The sequence below is a fragment of the Symphalangus syndactylus genome, chromosome 11, assembly GCF_028878055.3.
Source record: "Symphalangus syndactylus isolate Jambi chromosome 11, NHGRI_mSymSyn1-v2.1_pri, whole genome shotgun sequence".
NCBI classification, from domain to species: domain Eukaryota; kingdom Metazoa; phylum Chordata; class Mammalia; order Primates; family Hylobatidae; genus Symphalangus; species Symphalangus syndactylus.
The window spans coordinates 36,624,463-36,644,477 of NC_072433.2; the positions used below are offsets into that span (position 1 = coordinate 36,624,463).

A 20,015-nucleotide genomic window follows, 5' to 3' on the forward strand; every position below is an offset into this window, starting at 1 on the left:
GATTCTCCTGGCTCAGCTTCCCAAGTAGCTGGGATTACAGGAATGTGCCACCACACCCAGCTAATTTTTTGTCTTTTTAGTAGAGACAGGGTTTCTCCATGCTGGTCAGGCTGGTCTTGAACTCCTGACCTCAGATGATCCGCCCACCTCGGCCTCCCAAAGTGCTAAGATTACAGGCGTGAGCCATTGTGCCTGGCCAATCTATTTTTTTTTTTTAAATAAAAATGAGTATTAACATTATCTATTTCCATGATGACCCTAAAAACATTAAATTCATTAAACTCATAATAGTACTGAGCATTATATCTAATTTCCATTGCATACTGCAAATATTTAAGGTAACTTGTGCCCATAAGAACAGAGTTAGTTGCCAGGAGAGTGATTAGAATTAGAATCTTAGGATTTCTGGAACTCAGTTTTCGCCATTGTTCAAAGACTCGTAGACAACCTTAACCATACATTCTCTACTTCCACCCACCTCTTTGGGCTGATAATTCATGCTTCTTAGATTTCCTGGGCACTAGATGTCACTATTGTTCCAGGCACTACTGCATCTTAAATAAGGACTTGCACAGTGTCAGAATACTTATCTGTTGTCTAAGACGTTTCAAGAGAGAGCATAAAATGAGGGGAGAAGTGGAGGGAGAGGAGGGAGGGCTGGTGGAGGGAACAAGTGAAAGTGACCTCCCTGACAAAAATTTGGGGCCTTTCTTCACTTCAAAATAATAAAAAGTTGAGAGCCAGAGATTGGCATCAAGAACGAAAAACTGATGTTACAAGCGAACTGATCATGCTTTTAAAAAGAGCTTTTCAGTTCTTCTATATATGCACAGAATTTCTCATTAAGATCACCTTGGATTGTTTCTCGGCCTTTTGGCTAAGAACAAGTGTAAAATCACCTTCAGAGAGTGTTTAAAACAAACTCCCGGGCCTCTAGAGGTCTCATTCAATAGGTTTAGGGCAGGAAGGAACTTGACATGTTTAATGAGCCTTGGGGTGATTCTGATGTTTCCTTGCACCAGTGGAGCAGAAGTTAGTCTTCGTGATGTCTAAGATTAATTGCCACTGATAGTCATAACAACATTCTGCAAAATTTGATTTACCCGTTGAAGGGGGAAGCACGTTTTCAGGGAAGCCACATTTCTTTTTCTGTTTTCTTTATATTCCTTAAGATCTTTGTTTTCCTCATCAAGCATGATACTGGCCATGTCCTTGAATAGTGGGTTTTGTGGCTATGCTCAGATTTTCATTGAGAATCAGAGGAAAAGGTTGCTTATCTGTATTATTTTGGGCTTTATATGCTGTCTTCCTCCTTGGTCTCTTTCATTTATCTTTGAATTGGCTGGATTTGACTGGCAGAATAAAGAATGGTGGGGCATTTATTTAAACAAGTAGGCCAGACATTACATAGCACAGCTGAAGGGCTAGTGGGTTATATTTGTTGTCCTTTCTTTTGCTTAGTTTGACCCTTAACTGGTAACTCACAATAACCTCAAGAAGGTTGGAATTTCTCAAGAGAACAAGAAGGAAGTGGAAAAGAAACTGACTGTGAAGCCCATAGAAACCAAGAACAAGTTCTCCCAGGCGAAGCTGTTGGCAGGAGCTGTGAAGCATAAGAGGTCAGTCAGCACTCACACAACTTAGATTTCGCTCTGACCGTGTGTACTCTGAAACACCACTTGTAATGGAAGCCAGAGCCAACGCTTGCCTCGCATGAGTCCTGGTGAAGTCCCCTTGGAGTGCTCACCTATCTCTCCCTTTCCAGATTTGGGGCCTTCTATAGGCTTTGACCCTCGTCTCTCTGATCATTTATTCAACAAATATAAATAATAGCTACTCTTTAGTGGGGATCTGCCACACCAGGCATTGTGTTAAGTGCTTCCTGCACATAATCTCATGTATTCTTCAACAATCCTATGAAGTACAATTATAATCCCTGATTTGTAGATGAGAAGACCAAGAGTTTGAGAGGTTGAGACCCTTCTTTGTGCAAGATCATAGAGAAATAGAGAGCTGGAGTTCAATATTTGGGCTTCTGTCTAGACAAATGAGGTAGTGAGTCTTGTGAAAGGATCTGTGTAGGGTGTACTGAGAGCAAGGAGGAGGAGCATACAATGCTGCTTGGAGGGTGTTGTGTGCATCTTCATGTTGGGGAGGTAGGGGAAACCATTGGAAAGATGCTGATTAGGTAGGACGACTAGGGCTTTGACAAGCAACAAGGGAGAGAACAGTCTAAGCAGAGGCAATAGCTGCTGCAAAGGCATCCTGTCCTGAAAGAACATGGCAGCCCTGGCAGGGTTTACAGACCTGGCTGTGGCTAGGTTTGGATTGATGTGGAAGTGATAGCACTGTCTCGAGGCTGTGATAAGTTCTTTGCTATGTTTGCTCCTCCCTTTCCAAATCCTGAAATGGCATCAGAGTGATTGAATCTGGTCATTTCGATTTGACCCAACAGACTGGGCGAAATGATAAGTTTAAGTGCAGTCTATTAGGAAAATCAATATGATATATTGGCAACCAGCCATATGTTTTGAAGGGAGTGTATTGATGCAGTCTTGTGGTTTGGCACACTACCCATCTGCTGCAGATGTTCTTAGGAACACTGCCTACATGTAAAAATGTCATGCTGGTATAGCAACAGAGGGGAGGAGTTATCCTGAGAAGGGCTTGCTACCAAAACCATGAATTATTCCTTTCAAGTTCTCACATAAGCTTTCCTGCAAGACCAGGGACTTGCAGGATTTGGACCTGGGTCAGTTTTACTGGAATATGCCAAGGGAGGGCTCTCCAGGTGATCAATTTGTTATCCCTTGAGACTGCTCTTGGTGGTCGCAGAATGGGTGTTGTAACTGTCTCCCTTAGTTCTTAGATCACCTTTAGAAAAGGCTCTGTAGCAGCGTATTTGGTGACCTGCATATAACCCGTTTTGGGTTTTGAAACAACATCATTTAATGTTTCTTTGTGTAGCAAGGTAGTCTCCTGGGGCAGGAGTTCCTAATCTGTCCGACTCTGAGTTTATTGGAATCACCTGGGAGTTTGTTAATAATTTATATTCGCAGGCCTTGCACTAATTCTGCTTTAGTAAGTTTGAAGTGAAATCTGGGAGTCGTAGTTTTCAAAGTTCCATGAGTGATTCTGCTGCCTGGTGAAGGTCTGGAAGCCATTGGCATGTATATGTCATGAAGCATAAGAACAAAACAATCAGCAATTTCTTACCTTCTTTAAAGGAATATTTTTTACTCTCTTCTAGTTTATTCTTTTATTTATTGTTAGAAAAAACTGTCAGATACCTAGTTCATGAAGTGCAGCCTTTTTAGTTATAGGCATCTGAAGCTATAAATTTTCCTTAACTTTCATTGTATATAAGTTTTATATTTCCTTCTAAGTATTTTAAAATATCCATTATGATTTCTTCTTTGATTCAGGAATTATTTAGAAATGTATTTTTTAAATCTCCATATTGAGGTAACAACCATATTTCAGTGAGGGGGAGGATAAGCCTTCCCTCTCGCCACACACGTTTTAACACCTTATGATGATATATATATGGCAGTGTCTTACAGGCTACAAAATATGTTTCTCTTTTGTTATTGATTTCCAACTTAATTGCATGGTGGTTTTGTATACTCTGATTCTTTTTTCTTTTTCATTTCTTTCTTTTTCTTTTTCTTTTTTTTTTTTTTGAGCTGGAGGTTCACTCTTGTCGCCCAGGCTGGAGTGCAATGGCACGATCTTGGCACACCTGTGCCTCCTGGGTTCAAGCGATTCTCCTGCCTCAGCCTCCCAAGTAGCTGGGATTACAGGCATGCACCACCTTGCCTGGCTAATTTTGTATTTTTTGTAGAGACGGGGTTTCACCATATTGGCCAGGCTGGTGTCAAACTCCTGACCTCAGGTGATCCGTCCACCTTGGCCTCCCAAAGTGCTGAGATTACAGGCGTGAGCCACCGTGCCCGGGCCTCCCATATAACTCTGAACCTGCTGTGCACTCCCTGCAAGAAAATACCAACTAGTACATACACACAGTAATGACCCCAATCTTAGAGGTGACTTCAGTATGGTCATGTTGAACACCACAAACTAGACATTATTTTTTGATACAGTATTTGTTTAGATTTATATTTGTGTTTGCCAGTTTATTTGTTCACCACCCCTTCCTTCTGGGATCCCTTCCTTCTGGGATCATTTCTTTCTTCATTGAAATACATTCCTTATACATTCTTTTAGTGAAAATCTTCTGGGTGACTCTCAGAATCTCTATCATGTCACTAAAGATGTTTTCTTCAATCTGTAATTACTAAATGTTTGTCATTTATGAACATGTCTAAATATTCTTGAAATCCATCTGTGGTTCTAACCAATTTGAGTGATAAAGACGGCCAAGAATCTGAAGTTGAAGTGATGCTTGAAGATACAGTGCTTTATTCCCTGGATTTGTCAGGAGTTTAAATTGTCTTTATGACTAATGATGCAATTGGAAGGAGATTAAGAATCTGAAATGAATACTTTTCGTTCATTTTTATCATCCCAGCCTCTTGAGACTGCCTAAGAACCATGTAAATAGTTATTGGAGCTCCTGATTCCCTAAGCTTTGATCTGCAAGATTGGACATGGCTCAAGTCACCATGTGTTTTGTTACAGCTCAGAGAGTGGCAACAGTGTGAAAAGACTGAAACCGGACCCTGAGCCAGATGACAAGAATCAAGGTGGGTGGCAGCCTTCATTACTTCCTTGTACTCAGAATACAGAGTACACATGAACCACAGTAAAGGGCTGTAATGCATTGCATCTGCAAATGAATGCATTTCTGTCTTCAAGCAAGCCTACCTACGTGTAATTTACCCAACTTTTTTATGCCAGGCAGGATTTTATACCAGGCAAGAGTTTATACCAGGCAGGATTTTATACCAGGCAAGAGTTTATACCAGGCAGGATTTTATACCTGCAAAAGTTATTATATTAGAAACCAGTGAATCTGATCAATGAAAATAGTACTCTCCCAGGAGTGCTTACCAGGCCCTGGTCATACCACCTCTGCTCACAAAAGGTGTTTTTCTGTTTCCCCCAAATGTCAAGTTTCTTGATTTCACCTGGTTTGCTACCAATGGGAGGTAAATACCTGGCTCCTGCTCATTGTTGGATTGGATTGAGCCTAGAAGCTTAATACAGTCTCCAAGAGTATACTTCTTTGGTTTTTACCTTTATGCGATGAAATCTGCCTCTGTATTAAGAGGCAAGAACTTGTAAGTGAAAGTGAATGTTACTGGGGCTGGATTAGGGATGAGAAATTCGAGTGTGTTTTCAGTTTTATTCTAACTCCATGTGGGATTGAGACTCTGAACTAAATTCCATCGATCAACAGGGCTTACATTAATTTCTCTCAAAAAAAGATGATGCTTTTTAATATGCATCTACTAAGCACCAGTAGTGGTGGTCTGTTGCTGTTACCCTTTTGCTCTAGAACCGACTTTTAAAAAGAAGAGTCTGGGGAAAAAAAAAAAAGAGTCTGCCTTTTACCCATATCCTCTTCCATCTAGTTCTCCTTAGAGGGAAACAGAATTATACTTTTTTTTTGAGATGGAGTCTCACTCTGTAGCCCAGGCTGGAGTGCAGTGGCTCAATCTCAGCTCACTGCAGACTCCGCCTCCTGGGCTCAAGTAATTCTGCCTCAGCCTCCCGAGTATTTGGGATTACAGGCGTGCGCCACCACACCTGGCTAATTTTTGTATTTTTAGTAGAGATAGGATTTCACCATGTTGTCCAGGCTGGTCTTGCACTCCTGACCTCAAGTGATCTGCCTGCCTCGACCTCCCAAAGTGCTGGGATTACAGGAGTGAGCCACCAAGCCCAGCCACATTTCTTATGTATCCATCAAGAGCTATTCTATGCATGTGCAAGCAATTGCAAATATGTATCTTTTAAATGCTTTATTATGGATAATTTAAGCAATATTCAGAAGTTGGGATAACTATAATAAACCCGTATTACCAAGCTTCACTGACTTTTTTTTTTTTCTTTTTAGCTATCTCCTACAGGAAAGACCGTCAACAATTTTTTTTTTTTTTTTTTTTTTGAGACACGGTCTTGCTCTGTCACCCAGGATAGAGTGTAGTGGGGTTGTCTTGGCTCACTGCAGCCTCTGCCTTCCTGGTTTAAGCTATTTTCATGCCTCAACCACCCAGGTAGCTAGGACTATAGGCATGTGCCACCATGCCCAGCTAATTTTTGTATTTTTAGTAGAGACGGGGTTTCACCATGTTGGCCAGGCTGGTCTCGAACTCCTGGCCTCAAGTGATCCATCTGCCTCGGCCTCCCAAAGTGCTGGGATTACAGGTGTGAGCCACCACACCCAGTCAGCAGTTTTTAAACACATAGCCAATTTTATTTCATTTATATCTCTCAACTATAATATTTTGTGACAATTCCAGACATTATATCATTTCATTCATAATTCTTAATATGTGTCTCTAGCAAATACAAGTTCTTATTTTGTTTCTTTAACAATTACAATACCATTATATTAATAATCACAGGCCAGGTGCGGTGGCTCATGCCTATAATCCCAGCACTTTGGGAGGCTGAGGCGGGCAGATCACCTGAGGTCAGGAGTTTGCGACCAGCCTGACCAACATGGAGAAACCCCGTCTCTACTAAAAATACAAAATTAGTCGGGCTGCTGGCATATGTCTGTAATCCCAGCTACTCAGGAGGCTGAGGCGGGAGAATCGCTTGAACCCGGGAGGCAGAGGTTGTGGTGAGCCGAGATTGCGCCATTGCTCTCCAGCCTGGGCAACAAGAGCGAGACTCTGTCTCAAAAAGAAAAAAAATAATAATCACAGTAATTACCAAATATTATTGAATATTAAGTTAGTATTTTCTCCAATTGTCTCAAAAAAGTTTTTTCTTTTTAAAAATTATGATATTGGCCAGGCGTGGTGGCTCCCACCTGTAATCCCAGCACTTTGGGAGGCTGAGGTGGGTGGATCATGAGGTCAGGGGATCGAGACCATCCTGGCTAACACAGTGAAACCCCTTCTCTACTAAAAATACAAAAAATTGGCCGGGTGCGGTGGCTCACGCCTGTAATCCAGCACTTTGGAAGGCCGAGGCGGGTGGATCACAAGGTCAGGAGATCAAGACCATCCTGGCTAACACGGTGAAACCCCGTCTCTACTAAAAATACAAAAAATTCTCCGGGCGTGGTGGCAGGCGCCTGTAGTCCCAGCTAGTCCGGAGGCTGAGGCAGGAGAATGGCGTGAGCCCGGGAGGCAGAGCTTGCAGCGAGCGGAGATCGCAACACTGCACTCCAGCCTGGGTGACAGAACGAGACTCTGTCTCAAAAAAAAAAAAAAAAAAATACAAAAAATTAGCGGGGCGTGGTGGCGGGCACCTGTAGTCCCAGCTACTTGGGAGGCTGAGGCAGGAAAATGGTGTGAACCCGGGAGGCAGAGCTTGCAGTGAGCAGAGATCACGCCACTGCACTCCAGCCTGGGCGACAGAGCAAGACTCTGTCTCAAAAAAAAAAAAAAAAAGATTATGATCTTAGCAAGGACCAGATATTATATTTGGCTACTATGGCTTTTTAAAAAAAAGTATTGAGGTATAATTCACATACCATAAAATTCACCCTTTAAAAGGATACAACTCAGTGGTTTATATTTTTTAAAAATCAGTTGACCATAAATGTGTGGCTTTATTTCTGGACTGTCTTCTTCCACTGAGCTATATATGTCTATCTGTATGCCATTACCACACAGTCTTGATCACTATAGCTTTGGAGTAAGTTTTAAAATTGCGAAGTGTGAGTCTTCCAACTTGGCTCCTCTTTTTCAAGAGTTTTGGCTATTTGGAATCTTGAATTTCCATGTGAAATTTGGGATCAGCTTGTCAGTTTCTGCAGAAAAGGCAGCTAAGATTTTGATACAGGAATTGTTGGAATCTGTAGATTAATTTGGCAATATTGCCATCTTAGCAATAGGCTAATACACCTTTTAATTTGAATTTAATCTGTAAGTTCTTCCTTTCTAAATTTATATTTTGTTTTCTTTGTATTTTATTTGTGGAGAAACTGGGTCTTTGTTCTTTAGCATTTCTCTGGCTCTAGATTTTACTGATTGCATCCCCATGCTGTTTCCTGCTACCTTGTGTTTCCTGTAAAATGGTAATTTGATCTGGAAGCTTGATCAAGTTGGTTTTTTCGGCAAGAATACATTATATACTGTTTTTATACTTTCATTGTTAGTAGTATTTTCATCTAACCTACTCTGTTCATTGCTTAATTCAGCAGTTATTGTACCTTGAGAATCATTGCATAATTGGACATAGAGCACTTCCTCGTTCCTTTTTAAGGCTATGTAGTATTGTATATTGTATGGGTATATCATTTATCCCACTTTATAATTGATGAACACTTAGATTGTTTCCATTCTCTCCCTGTTCTGGTGTTTCAGTAATAATCCTGCACGTGCATAATTTTTCACATGCACAGATCTATCAGGTTAAAAACTTTGAAGTAGACTTGATAGGTCAGAGAGGATATACATTTGTAATTTAGGTAAACATTGCCAAATTGCCCTTCAGATAAGTTATCCCAATTTATACTCCCATCAGCAATTTTGGAATTTTTCACTGATATCTTTTTAATAAATAGGAAACTTGCTTAAATAGGATAAATGTATACTGTATATGTGTATACACACTCACACATAAAGCTTCATAGGAATATTTTTCTTTCAATTAATTTTTTTTAGAGATAGGATCTCACTTTGTTGCTTAGGCTGTAGTGCAGTGACTATTCACAGGTGCAGTCATGGCACACTACAACCACAAATTCCCAGGCTCAGGTGATCCTCCCACATGAGCCCCCTGAGTAGCTGGGGTTAAATGCGCTTGGCGTAGGAATCTTAAATGTATTTCCACAAGTAAGCTAGTCGCTCTCTATATGGTACTTATTTCCTGGTAGGAACTATACGAATGAATCAGTGGAAAGGAAAACTTGTGTGGATTCTTTGAACTATCTTAGGCAGACAGTTGTGTTTCAGAGCCATCTTTTTGTCCACAAGAACGCTCCCTGAAGCTTGCTTCAGCCCTGTCCTTAGCAGTGGGAGGATTTCCTTCTTGGGCTCCTGTCACTCTGATAGAGATTCAGGCTTCCCCCAGTGAAGACTTTGAACTTAAGCACTGAGCAGAGCCAGTGAATGCACAAGTTGGCCCCATCTACTCCCAAGTCACGCATCTGTCTGAATACTAAGAATATTCTCTATTAGTAATTTTCTGTGTTAATTTGGTATGACAATGTGGTCCTGCAAATGCAGAAGTTGGCAGGAAACTTCACCAAATGGGTGAGATCAGAGGGCACCATTTTGTTCTCTTTGGACAGTTAACTGCTTTTGGAATGAAATTTGTCAGATTTGCAATCTCTTTTCTTTCTTGAAACCTCCTAGATAATTGGGGTATTTGGTCTTTTCACTTAAACTCTTCTGATGCCACAGTGGTCCAGATTCCTTGATTATATTTCTGTAGCTAACTTCCATCCTTCCGTTAGGCCAGTTCTCTACCCTCACAGGCACTCTGACTTTCATCCTTCTTTTCTGTGTAAAATAGAACTTTAAATTCCATTTGCCCTTGAAATATGGTCATGTGCCACATAACGACATTTTGGTCAATGATGGGTGCATATATGATGGTGGTCCCATAAGATCATAATATCGTATTTTCACTGTGCTTTTTTCTATGCTTAGCTATGTTTAGATACACAAATACTGACCATTGTATTACAGCTGCCTACAGTATTCATACAGTAACATGCTGTACAGGTTTGTAGCCTAGGAGCAACAGGCTATATACCATGTGGCCTACATGTGTAGTAGGCTATACCATCATCTAGGTTGTATGAGTACTCTATGATGTTCACAACAATGAAATTGTCTAATGATGCATTTCTCAGGTCATATTCCCATCATTAAGCAGGGGTGTCTGTACTTGATAAAATGAAATACCTCATTCAACAATTTCACATAAATTAGTTTTCTAGGTAACTGATCTATATATCCTTTTAAGGTTTTTTTTGTTTGTTGGTTTGTTTTTTTATTTTGAGACAGTCTAGCTCTGTCACCCAGGCTAGAGTGCAGTGGCACGAAGCTGGCTCACAGCAACCTTCACCTCCCGGGCTCAAGCAATTCTTCTGCAGCCACCCAAGTAGCTGGGATTACAGGCATGTGCCACCACGCCCAGCTAATTTTTGTATTTTTAGTAGAGACAAGGTTTCCCCGTGTTGGCCAGGCTGGTCTCGAACCCCTCACTTCAGGTGGTCCGCCCACCCCAGCCTTCCAAAGTGTTGGGATTACAGACATGAGCCACCACGCCTGGCCGGTTTGTTTTTTTTAAACAGCCAAATTTTTCTAACCGAATGCTGAAAGTATCATTCTATGTGGTATACATAAGTACTACAATGTATGTTTAAGTCATGAATGGTATAGTTTGATGTTATGTTCCAAATGTTAAAAGAGCGTCACATTTTTATACCCCTTCCCCCCAAATTAGCCATTTGCAATGAAACTGTAAACTGTCTGACACATTTTCCTGCATTCTGATTTCTGACCCTTGTGAATGCAAGCCTGCTCTGAGCCAGGCCCTGTGCTATATGTCCTGGGGGTGGAATGGTGATAAAAGAGTGCTTGCCTTCAAGGGGCTTATAGTTAGTGGAGAATACACACAAGCAACTCCTCTCATCTTCTACAGCCTTCTTAGTTTTAGTACTGGGATGCTCTTGGGGTTACAAAGATAAATGGGACTATTCCTCGCTAGTTTAAGGGCTCAGGATGTTCTTTGAATTTTTGTATTTGCTTTTTTAAAAAATTGTCTAGCCAAACACAGCTTCATTTTAAAAGATTGTCTGAATTGGTAATATATGCACATAATAAAACATTTAGGCCAGGCTAGGTGGCTCATGCCTGTAATCCCAGCACTCTGGGAGGCTGAGACGGGAACATCACTTGAGCCCAGGAGTTTAACCTGAGCAGCATAGTGAACCTTATGTTCTAAAAAAAAAAAAAAAAAAAAAAAAGAAAAAAAAGGAAAAATTCAAAAGGGACAAAAGAATGTGAAGTAAAAAGTAAGTCTCCCCCATTTTCCAGCCACTCATTTCCTTTCCCCTGAGCAGCCACTGCTACCAGTTTTTATTTATTGTTCTCAGACACTGACATGCATCTACATGGGCATGGCCACTTTGCCCCAGATTATAACTTTCACACACTGTCCTGCTCCTTGCCTTTTTCATTTAGCACAATATCTTGGGGATCATTCAATAACAGTACACATAGAGATGCTTTCTTCTTCTTCTTCTTCTTTTTTTTTTTTTTTTTGAGATAGGTTCTTGCTCTGTCACCCAGTTTGGAGTTCTGTGGTGCGATCATGGCTCACTGCAGCCTCAGCTTCCCCAGTTCAAGTGATCCTCCTACCTCAGCCTCCTGAGTAGCTGGGACTACAAGTGTGCACCACCACACCTGGCTAATTTTTTAAATTTTTTGTAGAAACAGAGTCTCCCTGTGTTGTCCATGCTGTTCTCAAACTCCTGGGCTCAAGTGATCCTCGTGCCTTGGCCTCCCAAAGTGCTGGGATTATAGGCATGAGCCATTATGCTCAGCTACTTTATTCTTCTTCATGGTTGAATAGTAGTCCATTACTTAACTCGTCATCTATTAATGGACATTTTGGTTGTCTGTACTCTTTTGCTACTATAAACAGTGCTGCAATGAATGTTCTCTTATGAACATCATTGAAGTTCAAAGAACACTGCCAAATTTCTCTGTACTCCCTGAACAGCATATGAAGTTTGCTGTTCCCAACACGTTCCCTCCTAATATATTGTTTATCCCGTTATGTTTAAAATTCATCTGTTTCTTTTTCTTTGAGTTGTTCATGTTTTCTGTTCACTTTTCTATTTGGTTGTTGGTTGTTTTTTTAACAGATTTGGAAGAACTCTTGGTATCTTAAGGAAATTTGCTTTTATGATATTGCAAGTATTTGCTCCTGCCTTTTTTTGTAGCCTTGCTCTATCTCTATAGCCGTTGTCGGCTTTCATTTTACTTTTCTCCATCTCCGTGTTTTAACATTGCTTATCTTTGGCAGCTTCCTTTTCCCTCCTTAGAGCCTCTTGCACAAACAAGCAAATACATTGATCTCCTGAACTTTGTGTGCAGGTCGTTTGATATCTCTTCTAAGTGCTCAGTGGTATTGTTTGCTTACTCCTGGTTTCCTATACTTGGAACTGTGTATTCTTTTCACATTTACTTGAGGTGTCTGGGTAAATTAGGTGTTAGTGCATCTAAGGCAAAACCCTAGAAGGTAGTATGCTTGTCAGCCTGTGGCAACAAAGTATGAACGCCAACCCTTACTCTGCAGTGAGCTCAGGTTATCATTTTAGTATGTTCTCTTTTGATTCACGTTTAGTTTCACATTTTCTGCCCTAAGCAACCTACAACCTTGCCGAGTCATTTGACTTTCCTCATCAGTAAAATGGGGATAATGCCTATACATCAAGTTGTGATTAAATAAGGCCAGAAACATTTCAAGGAAGAATGGAAGGGCTGCAGTAGAGTTCTTAACTTTTCCTTTTGTCTTCAAGCCCTGCATTTTCTTTCTTCCTCCTCCTTCTTTCTTTCTTTGTTTTTTTGTTTGTTTGTTTGTCTTTTGGGACAGGGTCTTGCTCTGTTGCCCAGGCTGGAGTACAGTGGTGCCATCATAGCTCACCGTAACCTTGAACTCCTGGGCTCAAGCAATCCTCACATTAGCCTCACAAGTAGCTGGGACCACAGGCACGCACCACTATACCCGACTAGTTGTTTTTTTTTTTTGTTTTTTTTTTGAGGCAGAGTCTTGCTCTGTTGCCCAGGCTGGAGTGCAGTGGCGCGATCTCAACTCACTACAACCACTGCCTCCTGGATTCAAGCTATTCTTCTCCCTCAGTCTCCCTAGTAACTGGGATTACAGGCACACATCACCACACCCAGCTAATTTTTTGCACTTTTAGTAGGGATGGGATTTCACTATGTTGGCCAGGCTGGTCTTGAACTCCTGACCTCAAGTGATCCACCCACCTTGGCCTCCCAAAGTGTGGGATTACAGGCATGAGCCACAGCGCTTGGCACTGTCTAATTTTTCAAAACATTTTTTCGTAGAGATAGGGCCTCACTATATTGCCCAGGCTGGTCTTAAACTCCTGACCTCAAGTGGTCTTCCTATCTCAGCCTCCCAAAGTGCCAGGATTATAGGCATAAGCCACCATGCCCAGCCAAGCCCTGCATTGTCTAGATTGAGGTCTTTGTCATTGAGGTGGCAGAGTAACTGTGGGTTTCCTGTAAGAAAAAGAGTCCCAGCTCCTAGGTGACATTCTGCATGGCCTTAAAATGTTACCTGACAGGCTTCAGTTTTCTCATTTGTACAAGAACGCAGCTGGAAAGCAAAGGTTGTGTTAAATTGGTTACTGAATTGCTCCTCTCTCCCATCTGGGAAAAGCGGCCCTTCTTAATAAAGAACATTGTTCTGGTGAGTCCTTCTGAGCCTATTCTAGTCCAAGGGGCTACCCGATTTTTTAAAATGTTTAAAAAGAAAAGAATGTTATTTTGTAGCTGATGTTTGGCCTTAAAATTGTATCTGTGCTAGCTGGCTTATTGGTCAGTAAATAAGGAATGGCGTAATATGTTGAGAACTTAATGGAATTGTTAATATTGCTCACAGTGTCTCTCTTAATCTGTTTTCAGATTCTCATGGCTGTGTGAGCACAGAGAAATCAAAGCACTCTACGCTACACTCCAGAGTAGCTTGTTCTCCAACTCAGATTTGATGGGGAACAAGAGAGTGTAGTCAGGTTCTGGGGTTAAAAAGACCTTGATTCAAGTCTCAGCTCTCCCCCTTTACTTTCAGAAGTCCTTTCACCTCCTGGAGCCTCCCTTCCTCCTTCAGTTTCCCCATCTCTAAAACGAGGGTGATGATAGTATTGGCTGCATAGCGTTGTTCTGAGGCTCCTCTGTGGGAAAAGCCCTTGGTACAGTGCCTGGCACATGGTAAGTCAGTCCCCAACTTTGGAAAAGGGTGATGAAGTGACAGTCTTTCCCCTTTTATTGCAGAGCCCTCATCCTGCAAGTCTCTCGGAAACACCTCCCTGAGTGGCCCCTCCATCCACTGCCCCTCTGCTGCAGTCTGTATCGGCATCCTCCCAGGCCTGGGCGCCTACTCTGGGAGCAGCGACTCTGAGTCCAGCTCAGACAGCGAAGGCACCATCAATGCCACTGGAAAGATTGTCTCCTCCATCTTCCGAACCAACACCTTCCTCGAGGCCCCCTAGTTTCTCCGTCCTTACACAGGGGCCTCCTCCCCAAGGGTAGATCAGACCGTTCGTGCTGCCTACAGGCATTATGTCCCTCAAAAAAAAAAAACTTTGCCTGCATCCTGTGCACAACATGACATTTTTAACCAATCCAATCTAAAAATGTGCCAGAATCCACCTGTGGCCCGAATTGTGTTTGGTTTCTCGTTCTACTCCAGTGCAGATGACCAAACCTGTCCCGCTGCCACTTTCCTCACTGATACTGGGAGGAGGGCAAGGCCCAGCCGAAGTTCCACTAAAAATGCCCTAGGAGAATAGGCACCGGCTGGCTTGCCAAAGGGTTTGGGTTTTATTGCTTTCTGTTTTTTTTTCTTTTCCCGACAGCACAAAGAAGTAAGGGCAGTTATTGGACAGGTGTTATTTAAACATTCTCTTGTAGATGAATGTGTTGTTTGGTTCTACTGCATTGTGGAGCATGCGGGGGAAGAGAACTGACCCAAGTGATGAAATGGAGCCCTTCCCTGCAACTAACCAGTCCTTGATGTTGTGTGACTAAGTAAAGATGATAAACCCCATCTGCTGGGGGTGTCACTTCACACTCGGCCTGCATTGTGAAAGCTTTCCATACCCTTGGCCATTCCCTCTCTCCTCTCTCTCCAACCCCATTTATGCAGGAAGGGACTGCTAACAAGAACGCTTCCATCTCAAACCTTTTCTCTGCCTGGGAAATAAAGGATTTAGTTTAAGATTCTAAATTTTAGAGAAACAAACGTAGGCCTTGTTTACTCATAGCCAGACATCAGAACTGCAGGTAGGTATGTTAATGAGATGACTTATTTCTGGCAGCTCCTGGAATCCTAATATTGTAAACGAGTGGGACACACTTGCATATCGTGACTGTATTCTATTGAGGCCCTTCTCTGTTTAATGCATATTATACTTGTGCTTTTAACTGTGGAATCTATGTCTAACCTAAAGGTGCTGCCCTAGTACTTTTCTTTGCTGCCCCTGCTGCTCTTTTTCCTTTCCAAACAGCAACTCTGAGGCCATGAGCAGCCAAAAACTAGAGGTACTGCCCCACCTCGTCTCATAAAGGGAAACGGGCTCATCCCTTGGATTCTGGAGGAGGGAGAGGGAGATGGTGTGGAGGCCTCGAGGACAGAGATAGACATGAGCTTTGACGACAATCTGTAGGCTCTCCTGCTTTAGAATAAGCGTGTACCATTCTTTATCCATTCTCCTTATTCCTGCGTCAATTGTTTTTACTTTCTTGGGTGTGAGACTGAGCGAGACACACAAAAAATGTGTTGACACTGATGCCGGCAGGCAGAGCAGCTACCGACTTTGAACGTGGGCAGAGAGGCCCCTGGATCTCATCCAGCCCACTCCTTTTCCCCTTCCAGTGCAGTGACACTCTGGTGCCCGTTGGCAGATGGCGACTTCCCTGCACCCATAGCTGATGCTTTGTGAATTCTTCCTCCTTTTCAGAACTACTCTGTGCTAATTGTTCCTGCCAGTATGGGCGCATCAGCTCCATCCTAACAAACAAGACGTTAGGTAAAACTGTGTAGGCACCTTCTGCTTCTCTGCTTCATTGTTCCTGTGATAGTCCTGTTGTTGTTACAGCATGTACCCAAAACAGCCTCACATTGTTACAGGAGGCAGGCCAGGGCATCAAAGTCACCATCTTTATGTGGCGTGACTCTTAAGAGGCCATTACTGTACCTCATGGCCTCTTGATGTGGAAAGAAGTTGACAAAGGGTTGCAGGGTTTAAAAACATACATTAACATGAAAGCTAATAAACCTGTCAGAGAACAAGATCTTGTTTTTCCTCTACTGAATGTTGTGCTTCCAACTCTCCCCGTGTCTCTCAGCTAGATTGTGTTGAGAAGGTTGAGTGAGACTCTTCAGACTGTGACTTACCTTCTGGTGTCTCAGGAAAGACTGAGAATCACTGGTGATCATTGCATCATATTCCATTGTACCCATTAGCACAGAGCTCTGGAACTGAAACAGAGCTTCTGTGGAAACCACAGCTAACAAAGCAGCATCTAATCTGACCAACAGAGGAAGCAGCCTTGGAAAGTATCTAGTGTAGACCTTGAAGTTCAAACCCAAAGGAGAATAGAATAAACAGGGCTGGAAGGAAACACTGCTTTAAACTGTAAAGTGTAGTACTCCTGCCTTAATAATTGGGATTTTATAACTGGGTAATTATGGGACGAAAACAAAATTTGGCATGGGTTTCTTTAAGCTCGCTTGCTTTGTCCTGAGTGGTAGGATTCTTACAATTCTCCAACCATGTGAGGGAGAAAGCTAATAGGAATCCTACTGCCACCTCTATATGGGGAGGATTATCTAGCTTGTGTCACCCACCTGGGTGGAGGAAGTGAGTGTGATATTCAAAGCATCTATTTTTCCATCTGTAAAAACCAGGGAAGCTGATGTGACTAGACCAAAAAGGTGGCTGGCTACCTACTTGTGTATGTCTTCCCTGAATCTAAGGATGCAAGAGACTGAGAGCTGGCTCCCCAAATCCAGAGGGGTGGGGCGGGGGGTGGCTTCAGCTTTTTTTTGGATCATTCTAGACTGGGAGTCAGGAGGCCCTAAGTTGGGTGACTTAGTGCCAGGCATCCTCATTTCTTTCACTCTAGCTCCTGAGTTCTTACCGTCTGGCTACTTCCTTCCCACCCAAGAGAGGAGCTTCGTTTGCCTAAGCCCTTCCCCACTGTTTCTGCTGCTGCTCCCTGGGAACTCAGCCTAGTTCCACCATAGTGGTTATGAGTTAGGAGCCAGCTGTGACTAGCGGTGTCACTTGGGCAAGGTTAGTGTGACCTCTCTGGACCTCACTTTCCTCCTTGGTAAATAGGAATAACACCACCAGTTTCCTAGGGAGATAGAGATAACCTAGATTAGGTGCTAGGTGTGCGGTATCAGACACACAGTGTTTAGTAAATGGTGGCCACCCTCAGTGCTGTTACCATCAGCCCTCCCTCTTTTCTGGGTGGCGTAGCCAGAGCTTCCATTAGTGGCGATTTATGCAGGTTTATCCATTCCACTGGCATTCCTCAGTTGCAGCTAGAACACTGGCATGGGTGAAGGGTCAGATCTGGTCGTCAAAGCTCCAACCACCAGCTTTTGCTGTATGCTTCCCTTTCGGCAAAATGTTAATTGCTTAGGCACACCCGGTTCCTTGGCACGGTTGTCCTAGCTGTGGGTATATGGCTCAGCTGTCATCTTAGGCCCCTCCAGAAAAACAGCTCCATGGCAGTGCAGATTATCTGGACTTAGGTATTTTCTTGGTTTTCTGGCATGCCCAACCCACTTAGGCATCACAGGATGGAATGCAAGTTCTGCTCAGTGGGAGGCTAGGATCTTGGCAACACTTTTGTAGTCACAGGTTGAACACAGAAACCAGTCACACATTTGTGCTTTAGTGACACTGGCAAAGGCTGACATTTTGCTCCCTTACCTGCTGGAGCAGCGGTTTGGAGAGAGAGGGAGCCTCACAGTGGTAACAGGCAGAACATGGCCCCAGCATCAGAGCTTTGCAGAGGGGAAAGGCAGAAAAACACTGAGGGACAGCCATTCACCTGTGCTTTATACAGCAAGCTGGTCTTCCATTACTATTTTAGTAATAGTCATGCACATCATTGCTTGTGTTGGTTTCTTTCATTCAGTGTATACTGTATGTGCCAGGGTGTTTGGGGCATTTGTGCGTTATTTTTGTGGACTCTAGTGTCTTTCATTCTGGGGGAAAAAAGTCCTGTGAAGCAGCCCTTCTCTATATTTTACAGGAAATCAGAATTCCTAGGAGCTCCATGGCTTGTCTGAGGTTGCATAGCTAAGTGACAGAACCAGAATTTTCATTTGAGCCTTTAAGTCTGGCCTTCTGTGGTTTCAGTGAAACTTCTAAACAAATGCCAGTGCCCAGGCCTCCGTGGAGGGGATTCAAGGGTAAAGGAGTCTTTCTGGCTGGATTTCCAAGTTCACTTTTCAGCCTGCTATCCATGTGCAGGAACCAAGTAGCAGCACCAAAGCTTGGATTTTTACAAAAGTGATTGGAGCCAGGTGCCGTGGCTCATGTCTGTAATCCTAGCACTTAGGGAGGCCCAGGCAGGCGGATCACTTGAGGTCAGGAGTTCGAGAACAGCCTGACCAACATGGTGAAACTCCATCTCTACTAAAAATACAAAAATTAGTCGGGCAAGGTGGTGTGCGCCTGTAGTCCCAACTACTTGGGAGGCTGAGGCAGGAGAATCACTTGAACCCAGGAGGCGGAGGCTACAGTGAGCTGAGATTGTGCCACTGCACTCCAGCCTGGGTGACAGAGTGAGACTCTGTCTCAAAAATAAAAAAATAGTGATTTGGTTGGCCTTGTCAAGAGTTTAGACAAACTCTTTAGACAAGAGTTTAGACAAACTCTTCTTTAGACAAGAATTTAGACAAACTCTTTAGACAAGAGTTTAGACAAACTCTTCTTTAGACAAGAGTTAGACAAACTCTTCTTTAGACAAGAATTTAGACAAACTCTTCTTTAGACAAGAATTTAGACAAACTCTTCTTTAGACAAGAATTTAGACAAACTCTTCTTTAGACAAGAATTTAGACAAGTTTGTGAACTGAAGCCAGCCAGGAGTAAAGGGCTTGCTTGACTTACCCACCGTTAGGCAGAGAAGGGGCAGACAGAGAGCAGAGATGGCTGGATCTGCCCCCACATGAAGCCTGGATGTGGGGACCGTGGCCACCACACCTGAGGAAGTGATCTGAGAGTGGGAGCATGTGGGATAGACCCCCACTGCAAGGCCAGGGCTTCGCCTTCACGTGGCCCAGTGGATGGCAGTCTCCCTAGTTTCACCAAGCTTGTAAGCCGCTCCCACGGGAAGGTGTAAGGGAGGAGTGGGATTCCACCCATGTTGCTGGCCTGGGGGCCAGTGCACTGTGGTTTTCCGAAGGACAGTCTGCAAATCAGAGCTCTGTGCAGTCCTGCGGCCCTCTTGAGAGAAGTGTCCCTAACAGATCCTTCAGCTGACTCTTGGTGTCCACAGAATCAGCAGGGGCACCAGAAGCTTAGGATGAAGGTATCCCTTACTTGCTCCCACCAGAAAAACTCTGGCTGGAGCTTACCAGGCACTAAGAGGTGGGAATCTACCTGCTGTGGTGCCCAATCCTAGCAGGCCCTAGTAAGAATTACTGGCCAGAAGAGTAAATGGGGACAAATGACTTTCCAATTTCAGTGGCAGAGTGACAAATTCATTAGCAGCTTGAGCAAAAGGACCCCATCCAGAGCCAAGGGAAGGCATTCAATGCAGTGGAGCAAGTGTGGGCCATGAGGCAGCCAGACTTGGGTATGAGGCCTGGCTCTGCCTCTAGTAGACTTGATTCGCTTCTCTGCTCGTCTCCTCATCTCTGAAATGGTCACTGTCAGGAGCTATCGGAAGGGTTCACCAAGATAGTGCTTGCAGCCTGGGCAACATGGCAAAACTCCGTGTCTACAAAAATTAGCTGGGCGTGGTGGTGCATGTCTGTGTTCCAGCTACTCGTGAGGCTGAAGGTGGGAGGACTGCTTGAGCCCACAAGGTTGAGGCTGCAGTGAGCTGAGATCACACCACTGCACTCCAGCCTGGGTGGGACAGAGTGAGACCCTGTCTCAAAAAAGAAAAAGTGCCCGCAAAACACTGAACACG

General features: G+C 43.4%; 1 protein-coding gene across 15 annotated transcripts in view; it reads left to right on the forward strand.

Annotated features, from left to right (window-relative positions):
* Positions 1–16,146, forward strand: part of PSME3IP1 (proteasome activator subunit 3 interacting protein 1) — a 33,632-nt gene extending 17,486 nt beyond the window's left edge. For all 15 annotated transcript variants that reach the window (XM_055297560.2, XM_055297558.2, XM_063611855.1 and 12 more), the window contains 3 exons: positions 1,486–1,619; positions 4,642–4,706; positions 14,127–16,146. In XM_055297560.2, coding sequence (XP_055153535.1) covers positions 1,486–1,619; positions 4,642–4,706; positions 14,127–14,344 — 417 coding nt within the window. In that variant the 3' untranslated portion in view covers positions 14,345–16,146. The remainder of the gene's footprint in view (positions 1–1,485; positions 1,620–4,641; positions 4,707–14,126) is intronic.
* The last annotated feature ends 3,869 nt before the right edge of the window (positions 16,147–20,015 follow it).